The sequence below is a fragment of the Melospiza melodia genome, chromosome 1 (genome assembly GCF_035770615.1).
Source record: "Melospiza melodia melodia isolate bMelMel2 chromosome 1, bMelMel2.pri, whole genome shotgun sequence".
Lineage (NCBI taxonomy): Eukaryota > Metazoa > Chordata > Aves > Passeriformes > Passerellidae > Melospiza > Melospiza melodia.
The window spans coordinates 166,359,479-166,382,157 of record NC_086194.1 but is presented as its reverse complement, the minus strand read 5'-3'; the positions used below and the strand labels follow the sequence as shown (position 1 = coordinate 166,382,157).

Genomic DNA, 22,679 nt, shown 5'->3' with positions numbered 1-22,679 from the left:
ATATATATAATAGTAGTGTAAGAACAATCAAGTGAAGTTTTTCCCAGGGCAATGCTGATAAGAACGTTTGCTTATCAATGCTTCAGCTGATAAGGCAGTAGTTAATATGGTGGGATGCAGAATGAAGGCTGCAATTCCTTCCATCAAAAACATCCTTTTTGATGTAGATGTCATTTTAATTAAACATCCATGTGTGCTGCTGTGTGACAGTGACCGTGTGGAGCATTGCCCTGTGCCAGGCTCTGACTGTTCACTGGCAGCTTTGGTTCTGGAGCTCTGCAGACATGGCCTGCATGCATGGGAAGCACAAGGGATGTCAAGGTTCTGCTGGTCCTTGGCTGGATGTCCTCCAGTGTGTCCAGATGGGATATTAGGAAATCCTAGTATACCAAACTTCCTGAATTTTTGCTTGAGCTGCAGCATTTCTGCTAGAAAAATAGGTAAGTAAGGTCACACTAAAGTAACAACTTCCAAAGGCTTGATCTCAATGACAGCTCCCATCTGTTAATTACATTTGATGGTTGTTTTTGTGGCAGAGTAGTGCTGCTGATGTGGGACCGTGTAATCTGTCTAAAATTGTTGTGACTGAAAACCAGATCCTGACTCCATAAAATTCCATAACAACTGAGTGACTTCACTGATTTCTAAGGAGGTTTTTTTTCTGGCTGTCATCAATATGAATGAGATTATAATCAGGCTTCAGTTATGGTTCAGAATACATCAGAAGATACTAAGTATGAGCAAATGTAAACTGTCATAAAGCATGTGAAGTGTCCACAATACATGCATGGGTTTAATCATAAATTAGTTTTGCAAAATTGATGGCTGAGCTGTAACAGGGATGAGTAATTTCTCAGCAGTTTCCTTGTATGAACATAAAACCAGAACTCATATAGTTTTATTGGATGTTTAAGTAGTGGTGTCTGTGTTACAAAAATAACCAAACCCAAACCCTTGCCATGGTGTGCTAATGAGAGGAGACTGAGCAGATGGTTTTTAGGGACTGCACTTCACGTGTTATGCAACTGTGCTGTTCTTCCAGAGAAAGAGAAGTGAAGCAGAAAGAAGTCTAGCTAAACATTTAATGCTTAAACTTCCACTCATTGTTAACACAGAAAATGACTGAAGAAACCTCCAAAAATAGAGAGAGTATTCAGGTGTGCAAGCTACAAAATTTATTTGCTTTCACCCTCCAATTTGAACAATTATCTCATTAGAGCAGCAGAGTGATAAATTAAGCACCCTCAACATGTTTTTATCAACGGAGGAAGGGAAAAGGAATAATAAATTATTCTTGCATGAGGAAAAACCTTGTAGCATGGCCAAGAGAACAATGCCAGACAGAATACAGAGTTGTTTGGGTTTGAGATACTGCCCAATGAAACCTGAAGATGAGAGCTTACACTGGAGGAGTAATAAAAAAAAAAATTCAAACAGCTTATTCCAATTAAGGAGTATAACTGGAGTCTCTGTCAGCCCTAGTAAATGGTATTTAGAGAAGTGAAGTCACCTTCTCTTACACAGACTGCCTGTAGAATATACAATTCAGTGCTGTTATCACATTTCAGTAGCTGGTCTATTCAAAAGATAAGCAGTATTAGTGATTTTTAGGAAAACTGTAAAACTGAAAATGTTCCTTAAAACATTTTGTGGTGTAATCTCTCTACTACTTTCAAAATTTCTCTGTAAGAGAGAGGAGAAGGAGGGGTTGGTTAAAACACCCACAAACACTGTGCAGTGCATGTGTTTTCCTCCTTGTAAGGAGCAAAAAATGAATAGGTGGTGACTGGACGTTTTGTCAGTCAAGCAATATTACTCTGAAAAAAGATGTATTTACAGCTTTTCCCTGTCAATGGATTTTCATTCTATCAGCACCATTTATTATGTCAAAGAGGGAAGTATTGGACTGTGATCATGTGGAAGATGCAGAGATTAATGAGCAAATCAATGGTATCAATATGACACAGATCCCTTAGCTTTTTTCATAAGTAGGAATGTGCTGCTTTAGAGACTTGTTTACATGGTCACAGTGATCCTCTAATAATTGGAGCCCCAGACACAGCATTCCCACGAATAAACAACATAAGCTTCTGACTACTCCCCCATCCTTCCTTCTCCTCCTAGCATCTCCCACAGTCGAAGCATCAACCTCCTTCTATAGTCCTCCTTCTGGATGCTTCTGACCCTCCAGAAGCTACAGGCAGGCAGACCTAGCTCATGGCATACAGAAGTGTTTGGAAGGGACCTTAAAGGTCATCTAGTTCGAAGCTTCCTGCTTTTATCCAGTCCATCCATCCATCCATCCATCCATCCATCCATCCATCCATCCATCCATCCATCCATCCATCCATCCATCCATCCATGTCTCTCCAATTTGGAGAAAGGATGTTGTGTGGGACAGTCTCCAATGCTTTTTGATTTCCTTTAGTCCAGGTAAATGATGTCAGTAGGTAGTGGTGGTGGTGGTGGTGGTTCTCATTTTCCTGAGAGAGAACTTAATGTATTAAGTATTTAAAGACATGATAATCTTGCAGAAAATTGATGAAGATTGAGAATTGTACAGCAGTCTGCTGGAGTCAAACATATGATGCAATGTCTAACCCAATTACCATCACACAAATCATGGAGGAGCTGTCAGATTTGTATCGTTTGGGCATATCATGCTTGTCAAATTCCTCCTGTAGAGCTAATAAATCAAACCCAGCATGATTGGTGCTGCTTTTCCTCTCTGTTCCACTATCCTATAAATAGCTCCCTGTTCCATGAGAGCAGTGGCAACTTTCCCAGCAGAAATAGGATAACAAAGATGTCTGTCCTCTACACCTCTCTTTGTGCCTTTTCCAGTGGTGTAGAGAATATTCTATTTGTACTATGAATTTACCTTTTTTATTTGGTGTGTATATATATTTCCTCTTGCCTTGTGTAAGTAAAGGTTTACAGTAAAGATTTACTGTAAAGATTTACAGTAAAGGCGAAAAGAATGAAATCAGGGTGCTGTTTGGATATTGTGCTACACTTTTTATACATAATCATAAATAATCTTCTGACAGTCCTACATTTTGAAAAGCTTAAGGCAAAGTTTGCTTTCTCACATGCATTTCCACCTCAGTCCAGCTGTACAGCATTCATTTTGTACTAGACTGAAGAAACAGCACATAATAGCATTTCTTAACTTTCATTTTTCTAATACAATTTCTTGTCTTATACGTCCCTGTGTAAGAAAACAACCCCCAATCCAAAAGTACTTAAAAGAACAAGGAAAACTGCCATTTAAACCTGCACAGTGTTCCAGCCTGTGCTGCTGTCTCCAGCTAGTCTGACACCACCTACCAAAGGAAAAACATGCTGTACAGCTGTAATAGGATTAAATAGAATAAACCTGCAAGCAGAAATGTGATTAATACAGGGTATTTCTGAATCCTGCAGTGACTGTATTGCTACACTGAGAAAACCAGAATCTTTATTAGAAGCATTTTCAGTATGTATATATTTTTTCTGAAGTTATTTATAATTGTTGCCTTTCTCTCAGGCCTGCAGGAGATAATTTTTAAATTAACTGTGCAGTGTAATCAGTATCAGTAGACTATACAATCCTGAGATGTCAAGAATTATGATAAGCCTCATACTAAGCTCTGGAGAGATTTGTAACTGTGTAGTTTGCACTGCCCCATTTTTATTAGCATTTTCATTATAAAGTTGTTACTGGAAGCATAAAGTTAATGTTCTGTAACAAGAAAACAGCAATTATGCAGTCCTAAACAAGAACTCAACATTAAACATGGCAGATAAAAATAACAAGCAGATACAGTTACTGCAGACAGATAATGTGGAAAAAAATAATGTAACATTTACAGGAAGGCAATGGTAACTTTTCTTCCTTAAGCATAAAGCTGATTGCCAAACAACCCCCTGTAATTTCTGAGCATTCATCTTTGCATTTTCAAGTAGAACTTCCAAAAGTGCAGAGCATAAACTCAAACTGCTTTCCCTTTGAAATCAATGAGAAAATAAAAATCTGATAAAAATATATGTGCTAATTAACTTTAAAAAAATTTCTTAAACCTGTGTAGCTTTTGAGAATGCTCTCTTCAGTGTCCTCCCCTAGAATCTTTATTAAATGGATGCTGTTGATTACCTCCACAGCTGGAAATATAGCTCAAGTTTTCCCTTAGTGGAAAAACAGTTTACAAAACCCAGGAAGAAGTGCTTAATTACTTTACAAAGTTTAGACTTTGCTCTCACTAAACAATGGTCCCTTTTCTTTTAAAAATAACGCAGCATGTCCATGGGGCCGGATGGGATCCACCCCGGGGCAGTGACGCAATGGAGGAAGAGCCCACCCTGGCACTCTCCATCGTTTATCAGCAGTCCTGGCCATGTGGGGAGCTCCCAGACGACTTCAGGTTGGCAAATGCAACACCCATAAAGGGCTGGCAGGAGGATGTGGGAATTATGGTGCCAGGGGAAGTCATGGTGCCAATCACTGTGTGTGTCACCACATAAGGAACAATCAGGCGATCAGTCCCACCAGCAGGGGGTCATGCAAGGCAGGTCCTGCTTGACCAACCTGACCTTCCATGACCAGGTGAGGGATGAAGTGGGTGAGGGAAAGGTTGTGGGTGTTGTCTGCCTGGACTTCAGCAAAGCCTTTGACACCTCTTCCCACAGCATTCTCCTGGAGAAACTGGCTTCCCACAGCTTGGGCAGGTGCACTCTTTGCTGGCTAAAACCTGGCTGACTGGCTGAGCCCAGAGTGGTGGTGAATGGTGACACAGCCAGTTGGTGGCCGGTCACCAGTGGTGTTTCCCAGGGCTCAGTACTCGGTCCAGCCCTGATTAGGATCTTTATTGATGACCTGGATGAGGGGATTACATGTACCTTCATTAAGGTACACCAAGGGACACTAAGGACACCAAACCCTGTGGGTAAGGACATTAAGGACATACATACATTGAGGGTATGAGAGGGAGTGTTGATCTGCTGGAGGGTAGGAAGGTCCTGCAGAGGGATCTGGACAGGCTGGATCAACGGGCCCAGACCAGTTTGTATGAGGTTCAATAAGGCCAAGTGCTGGGTCCTGCCCTTATGTCCCAACAAACCCTGCAGTGTCCCAGGCTGGGGACAGAGTGGCAGGAAAGTTCCCCAGCGGGAAAGGCCCTGGGGGTGCTGGCCAACAGCAGCTAAACATGAGCCCGTGTGTGGCCAGGTGGGCAAGAAGGCTGGTGGCCTCCTGGCCTTCTGTGTCAGCACTAGTGTGGCCAGCAGGACCAGGGCACTGGCTGTCCCCAGGCACTGGCTGTCCCACTGTACTTGGCACAGGTGAGGACACACCTCAGGTGCTGTGTCCAGTTCTGTGTCCCTCACTACAAGACAGAGATTGAGGTGCAGGAGCGTGCCCAGATAAGAGCAGCTGAGCTGGGGAAGGGTCAGGAGCACAAATCTGATGAGGAGCAGCAGAGGGAGCTGGGGGTGCTCAGCCTGGAGAAAAGGAGGCTGGGGGCACTTAATTGCTCTCTACAGCCACCTGAAAGGAGAGTGAATCCAGAGGGGAGTTGTCCTCTTCTCCCAAGTAACAAGGGACAGGAGGTAAAGGCCTCAAGTTGCACCAGGGAAAGTTTAGGTCTGGTATTATTGGATATTCATAGAAAGGGTTGTCAGGCATTGGAACTGCCCAGGGAATTGTTTGCAAGCAAGCACAGGAAATTCAAATGCAGTAGCGTGTATGTGTATTGTATAATAATTAAAAAACCCAGACACATGTTGTGGGCTTTTTCCATTCTATAGCAAGTGCACACAAAGTTGGAGATTTTTATTTTACACCATTTCTTACAATACTTAACTTGTCATACCTGAGTTCTCCTCTCTTGTTAGAATGCTTTATGCACTCTACTTCATAGAATGCTAAAGAATATTTGTCTTAAAACACTGGTATATAATAAAAATCAGTCAGGTTGGAAATTCAAGCACTGCAAGGTCATTAAGTGTCTAAATCAAGGCTGTTGGCACATGTTTGTTTCTATCCTCTGTTGGTATTTTTTGTTGCAGATCCTTAGGTCAAAGTCACATAATTTACTGCTTCCTTTCACTGGACAACTGCCTCATTTAGCCAGTTATAGTATCTTCCCTCTACAGAGCTTTGCCTCTTTCTGTTTTGGGTGCTTATGGGACATTTTGATTTGCTATTTCAACAGAAATTACTTTACTTTCTGAAATGCTCATGGGGAAGAAAAAAGGAAAGTGACACACTGAAGTTTAGGGTAAAGCTTCTCTAACTGGATATCTTCAATATATGACATCTAGGATAAGAGGAATTTAAAAGTAATTATCACATTTAAGCACAGATGCTAAAATTTTCAACTATAGAAATATGTAAAGCTTTTCAAAGCACATTGCAAATGCCACAGTGAGGAAGCAGAAAAGGAGGAAGATGCAATTAATGAATGCTGGTTTTATACCATAAATGAACTCAGAGAAGAATCTGTTCCTAATCTCCCTTCATAAAACCTCATGTTTACCTCTGAACAATTTCCAGCTTCTGTAACAAACCAGGCAGAGTCTTGTGCCACAGATGAGCCCCTGTGCTGTGTAGCCCTCATTCATATCTAGGTCAGGTACGTCAGCAACGCTGAATGAGTCAGAGACTCTGAACAAATGCAGGGTATGACTGTGGGATGTGAAAGATTCCCAGAAATAGCTTATGCAAATGGAAATGAAAACTGCACAAAGCTGTACTAATTCTAAGTTTTGATTGATTTTATCACCTTAATTCTGTGGGGCTGCTCTAATGGAATAGCCAAGCAAGCTGCACTCTCATTTCACACTTGGGAATACTTCAGTGAAATGCTTTTCCTATTTGTAAATAAAACCATATAAACTGGGAAAGGGAGAAGTCAGCATCTGCTGTGCCCTCAATAGGGGCATCCACACACTGTTCATGGATTCCAGCTCCAGATGCAGGCTGAAGCCCTGTGCAATACTGAACTTGCTCTGTATTTGAACTTCGCATTCTCCAGCACTTGGTAGAGATGATGATGATGACGATGATGATGATGATGATGATGATGACGATGATGATGATGATGATGATGATGATGATTCAAGAATTGGTTCAGGAGAAATCAGCTCATACCAGCCAGGCATGGAGGTATGAGAAGGAGCTACTCAGTGCTTGAAGAGAAGGAACTGGGAGCTGTATTTGATAAGCACTTGTGTGTGCAGGAGCTTATCTGCAAGTGGCTAGAGAGACATCAGGGGTGAGAAAGTGCAGAGAGCATCTGGAAAGAGCACTTGAGGAAAACAGGAAAGATATTCTTGTGAATGAAAACTGGGACTGGGACCTGAAGAACAACAAAGGAGGTCAGGCGGGGGAATGTGCAGGAGGGGCAGGGAAAGCAGGGGGGGTGTGGGCCTGGAGTTTTGTCAATAAGGAAACTGTGACAGAATGGGATGAACAGACTGGGATCAGGCTCCTGCTAGAGAGGGGATCTGTTTGTGGAATTACAGAATACCCTGAGCTGGAAGGGACCATCAAGGGTCACTGAAGTCCAGGTCCTGCACAGGAAGCCCCAGGAATCCCTGCCCTCTGTGTCAAGAGGGCCTCACAAGCCATGCTGGTGATTGCAGTGCCAGGATCTGTGTTGTGTGTGGTGGAGCTGAACTCTGCTGGTGACAAGTTATGTGACTTTGGACATGATGCCACTTCGAAGAACTTGAGGGTATTTTTATTTAAGCTGTGAAATTGTTGATTCAGAGCTCCAAAAACTTTGCTTCATGTAGCTCTGTGACCTGGCCAGACACCTCAACACTGACAGCTTTTCTTTCTTTTCTGACATCCAACAGACAGACCCCTCCAAACATTTTGACTGGGCCAGGCAGCAAAGCTCAGCAATTCCAACTCTGATTTCTTGCCTTAGGTAAAGAACAAGCCTTTATTAATGCAGCCTTTTAACCAGGCTTGTGATAGTGGAAAGCAGAGCTGTATGCAATATATGTGTGTAAAAAGTAAACCACGTGGCACGTGGATGCTCAAGCAATGGTTCTATGTGAAAACAAGTGCTTTTCTTGGCAGGACAATCCACCCCACTTGCTGTAGTGAGGCTCAGTGACTCAAGGACCAGAGAATGTTCTTCCAATGCCAAGGTAAGGATGAATATTATTCATGTCCAATAAAGAGCACAGTCCTTTCCTTTCATGGGCAACATGTGCCTGAGCACAACTGTGCTTTCATCTTTATTGCTCCTAGAAGTACGAAATGTTCTCCAGAAGATATGTGCAGTGGGTGGGAAGAGGGGCAGAAATGGGTACAAGGAGTCCAGAAGGTAAAGAGGGCAGGTCAAGGCTGAAGATGGCTTCCCAATGCTGCTTCTCATGAGGTCAGAACACCCAGTGATGACTCTGCTATAATATTGCTCTGTTATTTGCATTTGGTCAGAGGAGACAAAAAAATTTTGCAGAGGAGCAGCCACAGCCCCTGGAAAGGTCTGGTCTTTCCCTTCTGCCTTCTACTCAGGTCCCTGACATAAATTATAAAGAACACGTTTTCCTAAGAGTTGTCTCATCTAAGTCATTCTGAGTAAGAGAAGCATTGATGGGTAAAGTGATGGAGCAAAGCTCTGTGTAAAGCTGGTAGAAGTTGTGACACCAGTGAGGAGAGGTGACTTTTACACACAAATGAGCCTGCTCCCTCACGCTTGCCTTTTCATGGCCATAAGCACCAAGGGTGTTTGTTCAGACAGTCCTGCCAGAGTTACCTGTGGTGACACGGAGGACAAGGGACACACACCCTGCTTCCCCACGATCTCAGCTCTTACCTCAGAAGCAAAGTTGAAATTAGAAATAAATCCTTTACTGTTAGGGGGGCAAGACTGCAGATTTTTGAGTCAATCAGACTCAAGATTCACAGGAAAGCTGTGGATGTCCCATTCCTGGGAGTGTTCAAGGCCAGGTGGGATGGGGCTCGGAACAACTTGGTTCACAGAAAGGTTTGAACGAGATGGTATTTAGAGACCTTTCCACCCAGTCCATTCTATGACCACCTCGTATGTGCTAAAGTACCAGGCTCATTAAAACACATTTTACCCACAGCTGGTGAATTAAAACGCCTTTGGCATCCCGACGCTGTGTCAGCCTGAGCTGCGCAGCGCCGGCCTCCGGGGGTCCTGGGGCGGGCGGCGGGTGCTCAGAGGGGCACGGGGAGCCGAGGCCGGGATGCCGGGTGTCTCCTGCCCCGGTGTCCCTGTCACGGTGTCCCTGTCACGGTGTCCCCGCGTCCCCGATCCTCCTCCCGCCGCTCCCTCAGCCCGCGGGCGGCGCCTCAGGGGACGCGGCCCCGCGCGGCCGCCACTGCGCAGGCGCCGCCCCGCCCCGCGGAGCCGAGCCGAGGCGCCACTGCTGTGTCGGCCGCGGCAGATTCGCCATAAGGCGCCGCACGGGGACCCAATTTTCGGTGTTGGATTTTTTTTTCCTTCCCTTTTCCCTCGCTCTGTTTTCCAAGCGGGCCGCGCTCGGTTCCCGGCGCGCTGTCCCGCTGAGCCCCCGTGGCGATGGAGGCGGCGGCTGCAGGTGAGCGGGGCCGGGCCGGGCGGGCGGGGGAGCGCGCACGGATCCCCGCGCGGCGGGCGGGAAGAAGTAGTTCCGGCGATGCTGTGACACGATCCTTCCGCACGACAAGTAGTTCCCTCAGTGGCGGCCGGCTCAGCGTCCATCGCCCCGCGCTGCCCGGCGGCCTGGGGGGGGGGCTCCAGAAGCCGTCGGAGGGCTCGGGCAGCCCAAGCGTCCTGCTGTGCCCCGGCTGCCCGTCCTGAGGCCGCCGCTTTGCAGCGAGTCGGGAGCAGCTGGAGCCGCTGCTGGTCCCGAATGGAAGCGTGGAGACCCCACAGCAATCTCACGGGGTGTGAGGGGGCTGCAGGGGAGCCGGAGAGGGGCTCTGCCTAAGGAGCTGTAGTGATAGGACAGAGAGTAATGGGTACGAACTGAAAGGGGAATTTTAGTGCGGATATTAGGAAGGAAATCTTTACTGTGAGGGTAGTGAGACACTGGAACAGGGTGACAAGGAAAGTTGTGGCTGCCCCAAGCCTGGTGGTGCTCAAAGCCCGGCTGGATAAAGCCTTGAGAAACCTTGGCCATGGCAGGGAGGTTGGTACTGGATGATCTTTAAGGGCTGTTCCAACCCCTTTCCATGCTCTGATTCCATGATTGATTCTGTGCTCACCTGGGTTTGAAGCATTCCTGATCTCCTCTGGCAGCCGCTCTAAATAGCGCTAACAGCTCAAGGTCCAAGATGTGTTAAAGATGTTTCCACTGCGTGTAATCTCAGGCCTTGGTGTGCCCTGTACTGGCCTGGCTGTCATTGGAGCAGTAACACTATCTCCAAAGTTACTAAGTTACTCAGAGGGGCTGCCGCAGCAGTGCTGTGTTTGTGCTTTCTGCCTTTCACAATCCCTGTGTGCTGTTGCAGTACGAGTTTGTGAAGTGATGTCGCAACAATTTAATGCCTGTTAATTACCCTGTATACTCAAATTTGGCTTCTGGTTGTCATTCCCCAAGTTGATGTCTTTTTAGAATCCTGAGTTATTGCTACCTGTCCTACCAAGTGTTGTTGCACAGTTTACAACTCAAACCACCACTAAGGGGTAGTAGCTATACTCTAAAATTCAGAAAGTTCAACTGCAACATGAAGAAGAACCTCTTTATGCTGAGGATGGTACTGGAACAGCTTAGGAAGGTCATGGAGTCTCCGTTTCTGGAGACATTTAACACCCACCCGGATGCATTCCTGTGTCACCTGCTTTAGGGATCCAGCTTTGGTGGGAGGGTTGGACTAGATGATCTCCAGAGGTCCCTTCCTACTCCATCCATTCTGTGATTCTGTGAAACAGGATTTTATGCCAAGGGGAATTGCACTATCAGTAGGATAACTGAGTAGCAGAATAGCTAACAGGTGCTGTGTTAATTATGGACCATTGTTAAAACATTTCAGGACTGTTTTATATCCTGGGATCCAACTTTCAGTGAGAAACAATTCTTTTACTACTAGTGCTACTAATAAATTCATATTTATTCAAGCACATTTGTCTTAATAAAAAGTGTTCTGAGTGTGGTTGAACCCAGAACTATGGTGAGTGTTCAGTATTTTTGATTTTGCTGCTGCTGAGGTGTATTTGACCTCAGATATATTTCCATTGTGGCTGCTTCCAAAAATCTGGTTCAGAGTGCTTCATATGGTGAATCCTGAAGTTAATGATTGATCACACAGTTTGTGCTTCTACTTTGAGGAGTTCTGGTGGTTTTGGTGTCTGGTAGTGCACCTTACACATTTTGATCTTGTGCATTAGTGTATTTCACTGGAACCTTAAGCAGTGTTATGTTTAGCCACATGAGGGAGATCTTAGAACATGAAAATAAAAATGTCTTGCTATAAATGTATCTACTATGGCTTTTTTTTTCTTAATGATGGAAAAGCTATCCTGTTTCTATTTTTGATAAAGTGATTATTCTAAACTGAAAATAATTTCCTAGTTATTTGAATATCCTATTAAATCCATGTTATATCCAAGTTATGAATTTTATATATTTTAACCAACAGAAATATGTGGAGACAGTTATCTTCTTTTAAAGAACTTTATTTAACTTTTTTTCCAGAAGCATTTGTGATGTGTGTGTGTAATGCAGAAAAATAGATGTGCTTTTATTTGCCATCATCAGTGAAACTCCAGGAGTTTCAAATGCAAGTTTCCTTCCACAAATACAGTATCAGCCTGGTTAAATACAATGTGTTTGGTTTGGGTGAGAGTGGGTCTGGGTGAAACCTGGGGAGCTCAGCAAGGCCAAGCTGCAGCTCCTGCCCCTGGGTTGGGGCAGTCCCAAACACAAACCCAGGCTGGGCAGGAGAGGGGCTGGAGCAGCCCTGAGGATTGGGGGGCTGCTGGGTGAGAGGCTGGACATGGCCCACAAGCCAGACACGTGCTGGGCTGCGCCCAGAGCAGGTGAGGAGGGAATTCTGCCCTGGTGAGACCCCCTCTGCAGTGCTGTGCCCACCTCCGGCACCCCAGACAGGGAAGGAGGCTCTGTGAGTGCTGGAAAAACTGAGCTACGTTGAAGTGTACCTCACGCAGTGTTCTTACTGCAATGTGCAAAACACAATGTCAGAAAGTACTGAATGATTTGGGTCTTAATTTTGTTTCACTCCCGGCATTTCATGTCCCTAACAGCACACAATGGATGTGTAAATAGAGAAGAGTCAGAATGGGGCTGGCACACAGGGATGCTTGTTCAGAGGATGGACTTAGACCTTCTTAGAGGCTTTGCTGAGCCCCAGCCAGTCTCTGTCAACTTTCTGCTCAACTTCTAAGAATTCTGGGCACTGAGTGCATGTGTGCCCCCCCTGGAGCTGCAGCAGCAGGGAGAGATCAGCTGCAAGGCAGGCAGTGGTTTCAGAGGGGTCATGTCCTTCATGACACCTGTTTTTGTTCTTCATTTTACACTTTGCCTTTTCTCCATCTTCAGTTACCTCCTTCCAGGCAAAAAAACAAAACAAAACAAACAAAACAAACAACAAAACAAAAAAACCCAATTTATTTAACTACTCATTTATGGAACTGTGCTGTGTTGTTGATTTTTTTTATTTCTGTACCTTTTAAGGATGATGGTTATGATTATTATTATTTCAGTAGAGGAACAATATCCACAGTTGTAAGCCCAGTATGGATCTTCTCTATTTTTAATAGGTTTTGATATTATAGGACCATCTCTTTTATAGGTCTGTCTGTTTTAGCTCTAAGGTTTTGTTTCTGAGGAGAGCAGTTCCTAGTCTTGTTTTGAGTCTGTCTTTAAAGTGTTTGCTATAATTGAGAGATCTTTCCCAGAAAACCTCTTCAAACCATTATAAAATGACAGCAAATTAAAAAAATTATTTTGCTCTGGGCTCACCTTCTTTGAAGGGTGTTTTTCCTATACAGATTGCTTTTTATTGCACAGGCTCTTAGGCAGGCCTGTTACTGCTGAGATGTTTTAAAATGTTGCTGCATTCTGCTTTTTATTTTTTAAGTTGCTAAAATTACCCTTAATGACCTGCCTCACTGTTTTTTTTACCTTAAATTGGACACAATTTAAATCTTATTTTGCTTTCCTCATTTTATGAAACTTCTATGAAGATGTTTTCTTCTACTGAAAGTTCATTTCACTGCTATTCAGCTGTGCTAGATTTTTCCTTCCCATTTCTAAAACCTTCTTTGATGATTAGCATCAAATATGATGCTTTTAAATAGCCTTCATGCTGCTTTCAAGGATTTAACTTGTCTTGGAGCTTTTTAGTCCTTTTTGTGGTTTGTTTTGTTAAAGATGCTTTTTATCTTTATATAGTTAGCATTGTTGAAGTGAAGTATAAACATTTGGTTCTTTATCACTCTTTTAAGAGGGCTTTTGAGCAGTACTTTAATCATGGTTATAGAGTAACTCTCAAATAATGTCACTTTGAAAAGGGTCCTGTGTTTTACTTCTGATAAAGTCAAGAACTGTTTCTCCTCATGTGGTTTCCCTGTCTGCTTGCTGGGTGAAACAGTCATTAATGGTGTCTAAACATTTAATCTTGGCATCCTGTCCTGACCTGACATTTACCCACTCTGCATAGGGCTAATTAAAGCCTACAGTGTATTGTTTCTGGCTTTGTAACCTCTTTTATCCCCTCCACTGTGGCACAGTCATTGGTGCCCCTGTGGTCAAGGCTGTTGCTCATATGCAGTCCTTACACTGTACTTTTCTGGGCACTGTATTTAAATTCCTCAGGAATTTTACTACTTGTTAAAATAGCCTGGTAATCAGATTTGACCCTAAGCTGCTTCTAAAAGGCCTTTTTTAAAAATTAATGCATCCTACTTTGTCCCCAATGTTTTGGTAGTGGTAGTAACCCACTGGCATTGCAACAGTGCTTATCAGAAACTTGTTTGGGTGCATGAATGTCAGTAATCCTTGTTTACAGCCAGGCTGCCAACTCTGCCATTTTATTATTTTTCTTGCATTACTGTAGTAGTGGTTATGTTTGTTTTTTAAAAAGCAACTACAAAACCAAACCTAAGACATTGTTTTGTTCTTTCCTGCAAAAAACATATTAATTTATGTATCGTCCTTCACTTAAAAGTAAGTCTCTGATTTTTACTGCTGCAAAGTGAATCACCTTCATCTTTGTAGTCTTTTGCACTTCCTACCTTACCCTTCAGTCTTAATTTAAAACCATTTTGGCCTTCCTTAAAGTTTTGCTTGGGTACACCTGATGCTCCTCCATTTTTATTTCTCAACTTGTAATTTTCTCTTAGTTAGATACAGAGAAAAACCAGCTTAGTTCTGCTCACACTGGCACTGTGTTGAATTCATACCCCAGGCACCTCAACTAGTGTGCTTTTGGTTTTCAGTCCTAGTATATTTATATTATATAGATGATAGAATTACAGAGTGGTTTGGCTTGGAAGGGACCTTAAACATCACTCAAGTCCTGCCATGGCCAGGGCCCCCTTCCACCATCCCAGGTTGCTCAGGGCCCCATCCAGCCTGGCCTTGAGCACTGCCAGGGATGGGGCATCCACAGCTTCTCTGGGCAGCCTGTGCCAGTGCCTCACCACCCTCACAGGAAAGGTAGAAATTTTAAAATTTATCATTTCTTAGTCATAAACATTCACAAACTTTAGTGTAATTTAGTCTTGGATGCAGTGTCTGAGAGCCTCTACAGATGTAGGTTATTGAGTAAATTTCATTTACAGCCTTGCAAGGAAATATGGTGAATGTAAATGACTGGGTGTTCCATAAAACCATATTAAATGGGATTGATTTTATCATCACCTTTTAGTTTTTGCAGGAATGCACCCTGTACTGACATTGCTGTAGCAGTCTTCCTTAATGTTAAAGTAAAGTTTGTGGCACTGAACTAATGATAATGAAATTGCCCTGATTTCAGTTAGCAGCTGAGAGCAAGAACAGCCATGGTCAGGGGCTCCTCCTCTTTGCTTCAATGCTTTCTGCATGGCTGGCTTTGTCTCACCAGTCATTTTGTGCTGCTGTATTAAGAAACTGTTGCTTACTGTTTAGAATTGCCCAAATTCAGATTAAAGCAGCCCTAAAATAGCTTTTGATTCTCCAGCTGCCACTTCCAGTGTGGGTGATTTGTTAGTTTTGAGCACAGGGTTCATGTGGTGCTGCTGTTCTAATGGTAGCAAATAGTTTGTTTTATAGACTTTATATGCTTCTTTTTTCTTTAACATTTACCAAGGATAATGCTTTTGATTCAGAGTTGTGCTGTAATACTGGACATTAATTTCTTGATGAATCAAAATAGAGAAAATAGCCAGAAACCAGCATTGATTTATCTGTTTTTTTTCTTTAAGAAATAAAATTAGTTCATACCAGCATCTTTATGAAAATAATGATTAAAATATTATGTGAACTAGAAAGTATATTTTAAGTAAAACAACAGCAAAAAAAAAACCCTACAAAAAACCATGAAACCAACAAACAAGTGTCCTGGAGATAAAGCAATAAAAATCAGAAATACACTGACATGTTTGTGAAAATTTTGGATGTTTGAAATGGCTTTGAAAATGAAAAGCCTCTAACATGCTGAGAGGAGTGAGATCTGATAAGTAAAATATTTTTAAAGTATTTGACAGTAGTACAAGATATCATTATTTCTTCTCCTGTATTTGCCCATTCTTTTATGTTCAGTGGAAACATTTTATTACTGAGAAATAGTGTTGCTTGTCTTAAACAAAAGTTACTGGCTTTTTACATGCTGCTTTATATTAACTGCTACCTCACATTTCATTGCTTCTACCTAAACAGAAAAAGTTTTGTTTATTGTTCTTAGACACTTCAGTATCTTACATGTTCAACCTTTGTGTGTGAAAAGTTCTTTTGCAAAATAAATAATTTGGTTGGAATAACTGTGCCCACCTTTTCCACTTTTTATTGTACTTGATATCTGTACAGAAACAACAGAAAGAGAAAAAAACAAAAACAAAAGCCCAACAAGACCAAGTCCTAGTCTGATGAATAAGATTTTTAGTTGCAGAAAGTTCCTGTTAAGAATTTAATGGTGATAATACAACAAAGTTTGTTTCAGCTCTGTAGTAAGTTTAGAAAGAAATAAGTTATTATTCATATTCTGAACTTAATTGCTGCATATTTTAGGAAGGTTGACTAGATGCATAATTATTGATCCTATCAACTTTTTACACAGGCCAAGAAATACCCAGGGACTTTATTTTTTTAAATTTAATTGTGGAGTTCTAATTCCCTTTAACAGCTCCAGAACTTTAAAGGCACTCACAGAAGTTGTTAACACTTGCCTGTTTTGAGTTTTTCACCTTGAAAGGAAAGGTAAAAAGGTTTGGATCCATTAGAATGATTTAGGGTACATAAATGCACATTTGTGTCCTTTCCCTGTGTGTCTTGTAAAGGTAGTTATTAAAAATAAAATAATACCCAATGCTGAGACTTCCTTTTATGAAAAATTAAATTTTTGGTTAGGTAGAATGTACTTTGCACTAGATTTTGGCACACATTGGTTAGAAATACAAATGACAATAATATATTCCTTCATTCCCTTAAGTCCTGTTAATTTCAGGATCTTTCCAAGATAAGTGCTGCTCTCTTGCCCCTTTCCCTTTCCCCACTCCAACTTTAAAGCCAAACAGGACAGATACTGGTTTATGCTTTGTGAAGGGGATTGGGAATCAGGGAATCTGCTTCCTAGTTAGCAGCTTGCTCTTTGTTTTTAGTAATCCATTTGTTAAACTCCCTTTGCTGTAGATATGCTTAGTGTGAAGAAAAAATCCCTACTAATTAAACAATATGCTGAGGGTTTTGGAAGAATTAGAAAAAAAAAGACTTTGCTGATGTTATAGCTCAATTTTCCACCTAGTCAATTAAGGGGAAAATTATTGCTATTATTTATTTCAGTGTATATTTAGCACAGTTTATAGGGGCAAACTGAAGATAATGAATTACCACAAACATGTTTAGTGAACAGAATGTCCCAGATTGGTTTTGGCTGAATTTCCTGATGTTTGTGTACCTGCATTCTTGATTACTGTTCTTTTCTTTCTCTGCATATTTAATTGCTGCCTAATTAATTGCTCACTTGATTTCCTACGTAATTAATTATTCACTAATTAGTCATTGATTCTATGCATAGTTAATTAACTTACTCCTGATTTGATTTTTACACTTAATTGACTATAACTCATTGCTTTATCGCTATGCTGCCTAATTAGCAACTGCATAATCAATTATTGTTTGCTTATTCCATACTTGCTTAGTCTGGTGATCAGCAGAGTTTATCCTCTGCTCTCTGACCTCCTTTTCCAGGCATTCTTTCTAAAATAATTTCTTTACTCTGGTTTCCAACTCACCTCTGAGTAAAACTTGTGTGTTCTCCTGGTGCTTCCTGCACCTTCAGTGACACTGTGTGCTCTCCCCCCTGGGCTCTTCACTCCTGGCTTTGGGTGGCCTTGCTAATCAAACCCTTTAAACACCCACTGAGGCTTCTGGGCACTCTCCTTGCTCTGCTTCCCCATCCCAAGTCCTTTCTGGGAGGAGTGAGAGATAAAGTGGTGTGTGAGCACTGATTGCAGCTGTTCAAGGAGGAGACAAGAGACAAAACCCTGAGTTTGAACTTCTAGGGAGAACAGCCAGCAGGTCAGGAAGCAGAAACAGTGACAAATAAAACCTCAAAACAGAAATGTCAGCTACATTTTGAGATTTCAATTGGTTAAATGTTTAGGTAAATGTTCATAGATTTTATTTTGTGTTTACATTTAAAGAAAAGAGTTTTTATCTGCTGGGTCAATAACAGGCTTCATGCCCTTAAAAAAAAAACCAAAAACGACAAAACAATAATGCTAACTAGGGCAGAACTAGTTCAAAGGAACATTTCAATGTACTGCAATCAAACCAGAAATATCTGTGTGCTCAAGACAGCAGAATGGCTGAGAAGGAGCCCAGCTGAGCTCCCAAGAACACATTGATTGTGCCATACACTTACAGAGCTGTGTGTGTGTAATAAGAGGATATCTCGAGCAACAGGAGCAGTATTGGAGCTGTTCTTTCAGAGATGTTGTGGAAGAGATGAAGGCACAGCCTGCCTGTTAGTTTTGAGCTGTGCTTTTGTTATGTTGCAGGGGCAAATACCCTAAGAGACACCTCTGCTGCTCTTAACTTTCTGCTGCTGTAAGAGACACCTCTGCTGCTCTTAACTTTCTGCTGCTGTAAGAGACACCTCTGCTGCTCTTAACTTTCAGGAATGCTCTTAACCTCAAATAAAGATTTGTTTTGAGTGGGGTGAACTATGTAATTTTTGTGTCATGAAAGAGGTAGAATAAGGTTCAATAGGAGAGTGTTTAGGTTTGTTTTAAAAATAGGTCCCAAAATACAGCTTCCCTGTTCTCATACCCCCAGATTCATCCCAAAATTCACAAACTATCATGTTATTTCTGTACTTAACCAGTGATCTTTGGTTTGACTTGTACCTCAAAAGTGCTGCTTGTTCCAGTTTGGTTTCAGTGGGTTTATTCCTTAGGGAGATGAAGGGAAGTTAACAATTGAAACCAGTCTCTGGACCAGAGCTTCATACATATAGCTGGAGAACAATGTGCTGTTAAAATTGGTTCCTGGTTGTTTTTTGTTTCATTGGAACCTGAAGGGAGTAGGGACTCTTCAAAAATCAACCATTATGCCAAAAGACTGCAGTGTTAGAAAACAGAAGTCCTCTGAATTTCTCTGGCTAAAATCTCTGTTTTTTAAAATCTGGGATTATATTAATCCTTCTGTATTGTTATTTACTTTCTTGATTCTTTGCTTTCACATCACACTTCAAGTATCTGTGAATTTAAAAAGGCCATTTGCCTAAAAAGTTGTGTCAAATTTCCATTTAAAGCATTGACCAAGGGGCATTTTAATGACATTCTTCATTTGTTCCTGCTGCTTTGAAGCTTTTTAGTTTGTTTTTGGTTTTGTTTGTTTGTTTTTCTTAAGTCAACAGGAACTTTTCACAGAACTTCATGAGGATGTCATGTCATATATAAAACTTTACCATATGTTTGAAAATACATAAAATTATAATGATGTTTGGGGCTGGAAGGGGAAAAGGTCTTAAATTGTACTTCTTCCTTTTATGTTAATGTCATGTTAAAACATTTCTAAGATTTCAGCCGGAGGAAATTTTTTGTCCTATGAGGATCTAGCTAGGAGTTTATCCATTTCATAAATTAATTCATTTGGGAATATATTATGAATGTGTTCATTTAGTGATAAAACACAATTTCACCTCATTGCTGCCTGTTATGTGTCTTGGGTAAATTATAGTTGCTATATTGACTGAGCCAAAATCCTAATAACTCATGGTAACATAGATAACTTGCATTTGGAAACACTAATTCCTTGTTTTTAAACTTGTTTTCTCAGGGACCAATTCCATCTTCATGTGTAAGCTTTGTAACTTATTTTCACCAAATAAGTCCGAGCTGTTGTCTCACGTCTCTGAGAAACACACGGGAGAAGGGACTGCTGTGGATGACATCATTATTCCTCTCCAGCCTCTATCAGCACCCACAAACACAAGCAAAGATGGAGAAGGTACATTCAGAAATTGAGAGAAATGTCATTTTCAGTTTTACATATTTTTTTAATAAAACCTGTGGTGTGGTGACTCTGCATTGTGTATGGAATGGTTTCCATAGCTGGTTTTTATAATAAGCGCTGTGCAACTGTCACCCCAAATTTCATTCAGCACAGAATAGGTCACATGGCAGATGTGGATAAACTCAATTTGTCTTAGGGAATGCTGGCATTGGTTCATTAATTTTCAATGTGAGCTATAGCAGAGTTTGCTTCCTCCAGCTTTAATTGGAGCTCAGTAGTGGGAGCAGTGGGAAGATTGTCTGGCAGCAGTGAACAGCCATCAGGACACCATGAGTGAGGTGTGCCTTGAGGCTTAGGTGTCCCTTTTGAGTTGTCTAACATGTTTGCTGTGATTCAGGTAATGTTAATACTTCTATTCCAAAAAGGAAGTGGCACAATTCATAATTTATAACTGTTTTGATAGTGATGCTGGTAAATAAAGCAATCAGAGGTTGAATTAGTTACACATAAACGTTTTATTGTGCAATGGAAGAAGTTACATTCATTCCATTCAATTTTTAAGATAATTTCCATCTTTTGGAGTATTAGCAATGGGTTAAAAATAATTCAGACTTTTTATCTTCTCTTATGCCCTTACTGAGTAATGGATTTGTATTGCTGGCAAACCTCTTATTTAACACAATTACCAGGATTTTTCAATCATTATAATTTCTGGATTTTAAAACCTATGTGCTTATGAATCAATTGCCCTCTAAAATCATACCTCCAAGAATTTTTTGTTGTTAACATATGTATGTGATGTTTCTTTTCTTATTTACCAGCAGTAATTCAGTAGTTATATTAACTTCATCAGTGTAAGAAGATATTTCTAATAATGGTCATTTAGTATTTCACTAGAGCTGCTGTCTCCTCAGGTGGCTGGTGGGGAAAAATTTCACCAGAGTATTATTTCATATAATGCCCAGAATTACCAGTGTATCAGAAGGTGATGAATAAATTTCAGATCAGTTTTCAAAATGTCATTCTAATTTTACTTTTGTAGCACAGAATTAATTCCTCAGTCATGCAAAATGCATTTTCCTTTCTACAATCTTTGTTTCCTGTTATCCTTCCACTGCAAATGTTTTTGAGCACAGTGAGACTGGTACCTTGTAACATATTCTTATTAATTTTAGTAAAAAAGGCTCCTCTGTAAACTTCTCTTTGCATTTTTGTCAGGAGTATCTGCACTTTCTGTATTGTATGTGTTCAGCATGCATTGTACATTTAGGAGGATAGTTTGTAATTACCATTATGATCTGCAGCAACAGAAATTAGCATAATTAGCTTTTAAGAAAACAGCTCTGCAAATCTTACGTAAAATATAACATTCTTAAGTTATATATTGGTAATTTACCTTCTCATTATTCTTGGTTAATAGTTTTATTCATCTGATGGGCTTATATGGTGCCACTTTTTTCAGGTTAGATAGCCCAACTGATATCTGCTGTCAGTAAGAATATCAAGGTAAATTACTTTTCCACAGTTTTCAAGTCATATTCTAAGCATTCTTTAGAATTTTTCCTTTCCCATCAGACACATTGATTGGAGAAGAGGGTTCTGAAGTCCCATTGATTTATTTTCTGTGCTCCGTTTAAAAAAATACTGTAATCTACAGTTGAACATTGGATTGGAAAAAGTTCTTCTGTGAAAGCATCAATTATTCCCTCCTGCTATGGAATCTGCAGCAAATAAAACTTAGAAAGTTTGTAGTATACAATTATTTGTTAGTGAACCACTGTTTGCAGTAATTCAGTGTTGTCACTGAAAGGAGAAGTAATTGGTGAATCACCAGTCTTAGAAATTACAGTCTTAGAAATTAGAAACTTTGGTGACTAATAGATGACCATCTTTTTTTCCTTTGAAAGTGTAATTTCTCTTCCAATTATTGGTAAATACTGTAGCTACCCCACAACAGGTATAGAAGAGTGAATGCTGAGTTGCTAATGGAGCTCTTTGTTCTTCCTGAGTAATGAATTAATGATTTTATAAGTACTGGGGACAAGTAAAGTGCTAGGCATGACATATGTGTTTATTACTCTAGTGTTATTTTATTTACAGTGCTCTCTGCTGAATTTTGTTTAGTCACACCACTTTCCCATTGTTAAGCCATGATCTATTTAGAGTTGATTTGTTCTAAACATTTTGGCACAATGATGTTAAATTTTTTTTAATGAAGGTGGGACCGAGGGTAGCAGGGAGATGTTGCTGTACATCTATACACAGGTCACATTTTGTCCAGCACTGGCGTGTGCCATCTTTGTTTTGGGAAATGACAGATAATTGTAGTCATTCATACTCCAGTTTAGCCTAGGGCTTTTTATAATTCTTCACAATGATCTCCATTTCCTTCACAGTGCTTGTCAAAACTCAGCTTGCTTTTGCTTAGATTGGTGAGGATTTGTGGGACAGCATCAATGGCTCTGGTTTCATCTATTCAGACTGTTACTACCTGCTGGATTGTTGTTTGGTTTGGGCTGTATGTGGATTATGGGATGCATGTCTCTGTCTGTTATGAAACCTCAGAGAAAGTTACAGTGTGAGTGTCATCACTTCCTCCAAGGAGTGCAGCCATTAAGGTCACTTACAGCCATGGTGTGTGTGTGCATCAGCCTCATCCTTGCCTGAGCACAGGATGCCCCCAGAGCCTGCATTCATGCACACCTGGGGGACAGGAGGTGTTGCAGGTGCTGTGCTACAGACACAGAACTGTAATAAAATGAGGCTGAGGGTGAGATTTATATGGGTGCATTTGTGTGACACTGTGTGCAGAAGAGTCTGAATATGTTGTGCTGTTGTAAGTGATGAAATGTAAGTTTTTTATACTGGCATTTGAGAAAGATTCATAATGCATAATGCATCAGCCTGTTAAAATGTGGTCAGGAGATTTAAATGACATTTGCACAAGCATTTTGTGACTTCTGACAAACTTTTTGTATTAAATAGATTGATTTGGACAAGCTTATGTGAACAATTCCTGTGAAGGAACAGTATAAAAATAGACACATGGTTTATTT

General features: G+C 41.1%; 1 protein-coding gene across 3 annotated transcripts in view; it reads left to right on the top strand.

The window, feature by feature from the left end:
* ZFAT (zinc finger and AT-hook domain containing) overlaps positions 1–22,679 on the top strand; it is a 116,330-nt gene that overhangs the window by 29,258 nt on the left and 64,393 nt on the right. Inside the window, exons 1-3 of one of the 3 annotated variants that reach the window (XM_063174526.1) lie at positions 4,306–4,403; positions 8,069–8,139; positions 19,447–19,617. In XM_063174526.1, coding sequence (XP_063030596.1) covers positions 8,121–8,139; positions 19,447–19,617 — 190 coding nt within the window. In that variant the 5' untranslated portion in view covers positions 4,306–4,403; positions 8,069–8,120. Of the gene's footprint in view, positions 1–4,305; positions 4,404–8,068; positions 8,140–9,394; positions 9,562–19,446; positions 19,618–22,679 lie in introns of those variants that run through there. The other 2 variants (XM_063174518.1, XM_063174510.1) reach the window with 2 other exon arrangements.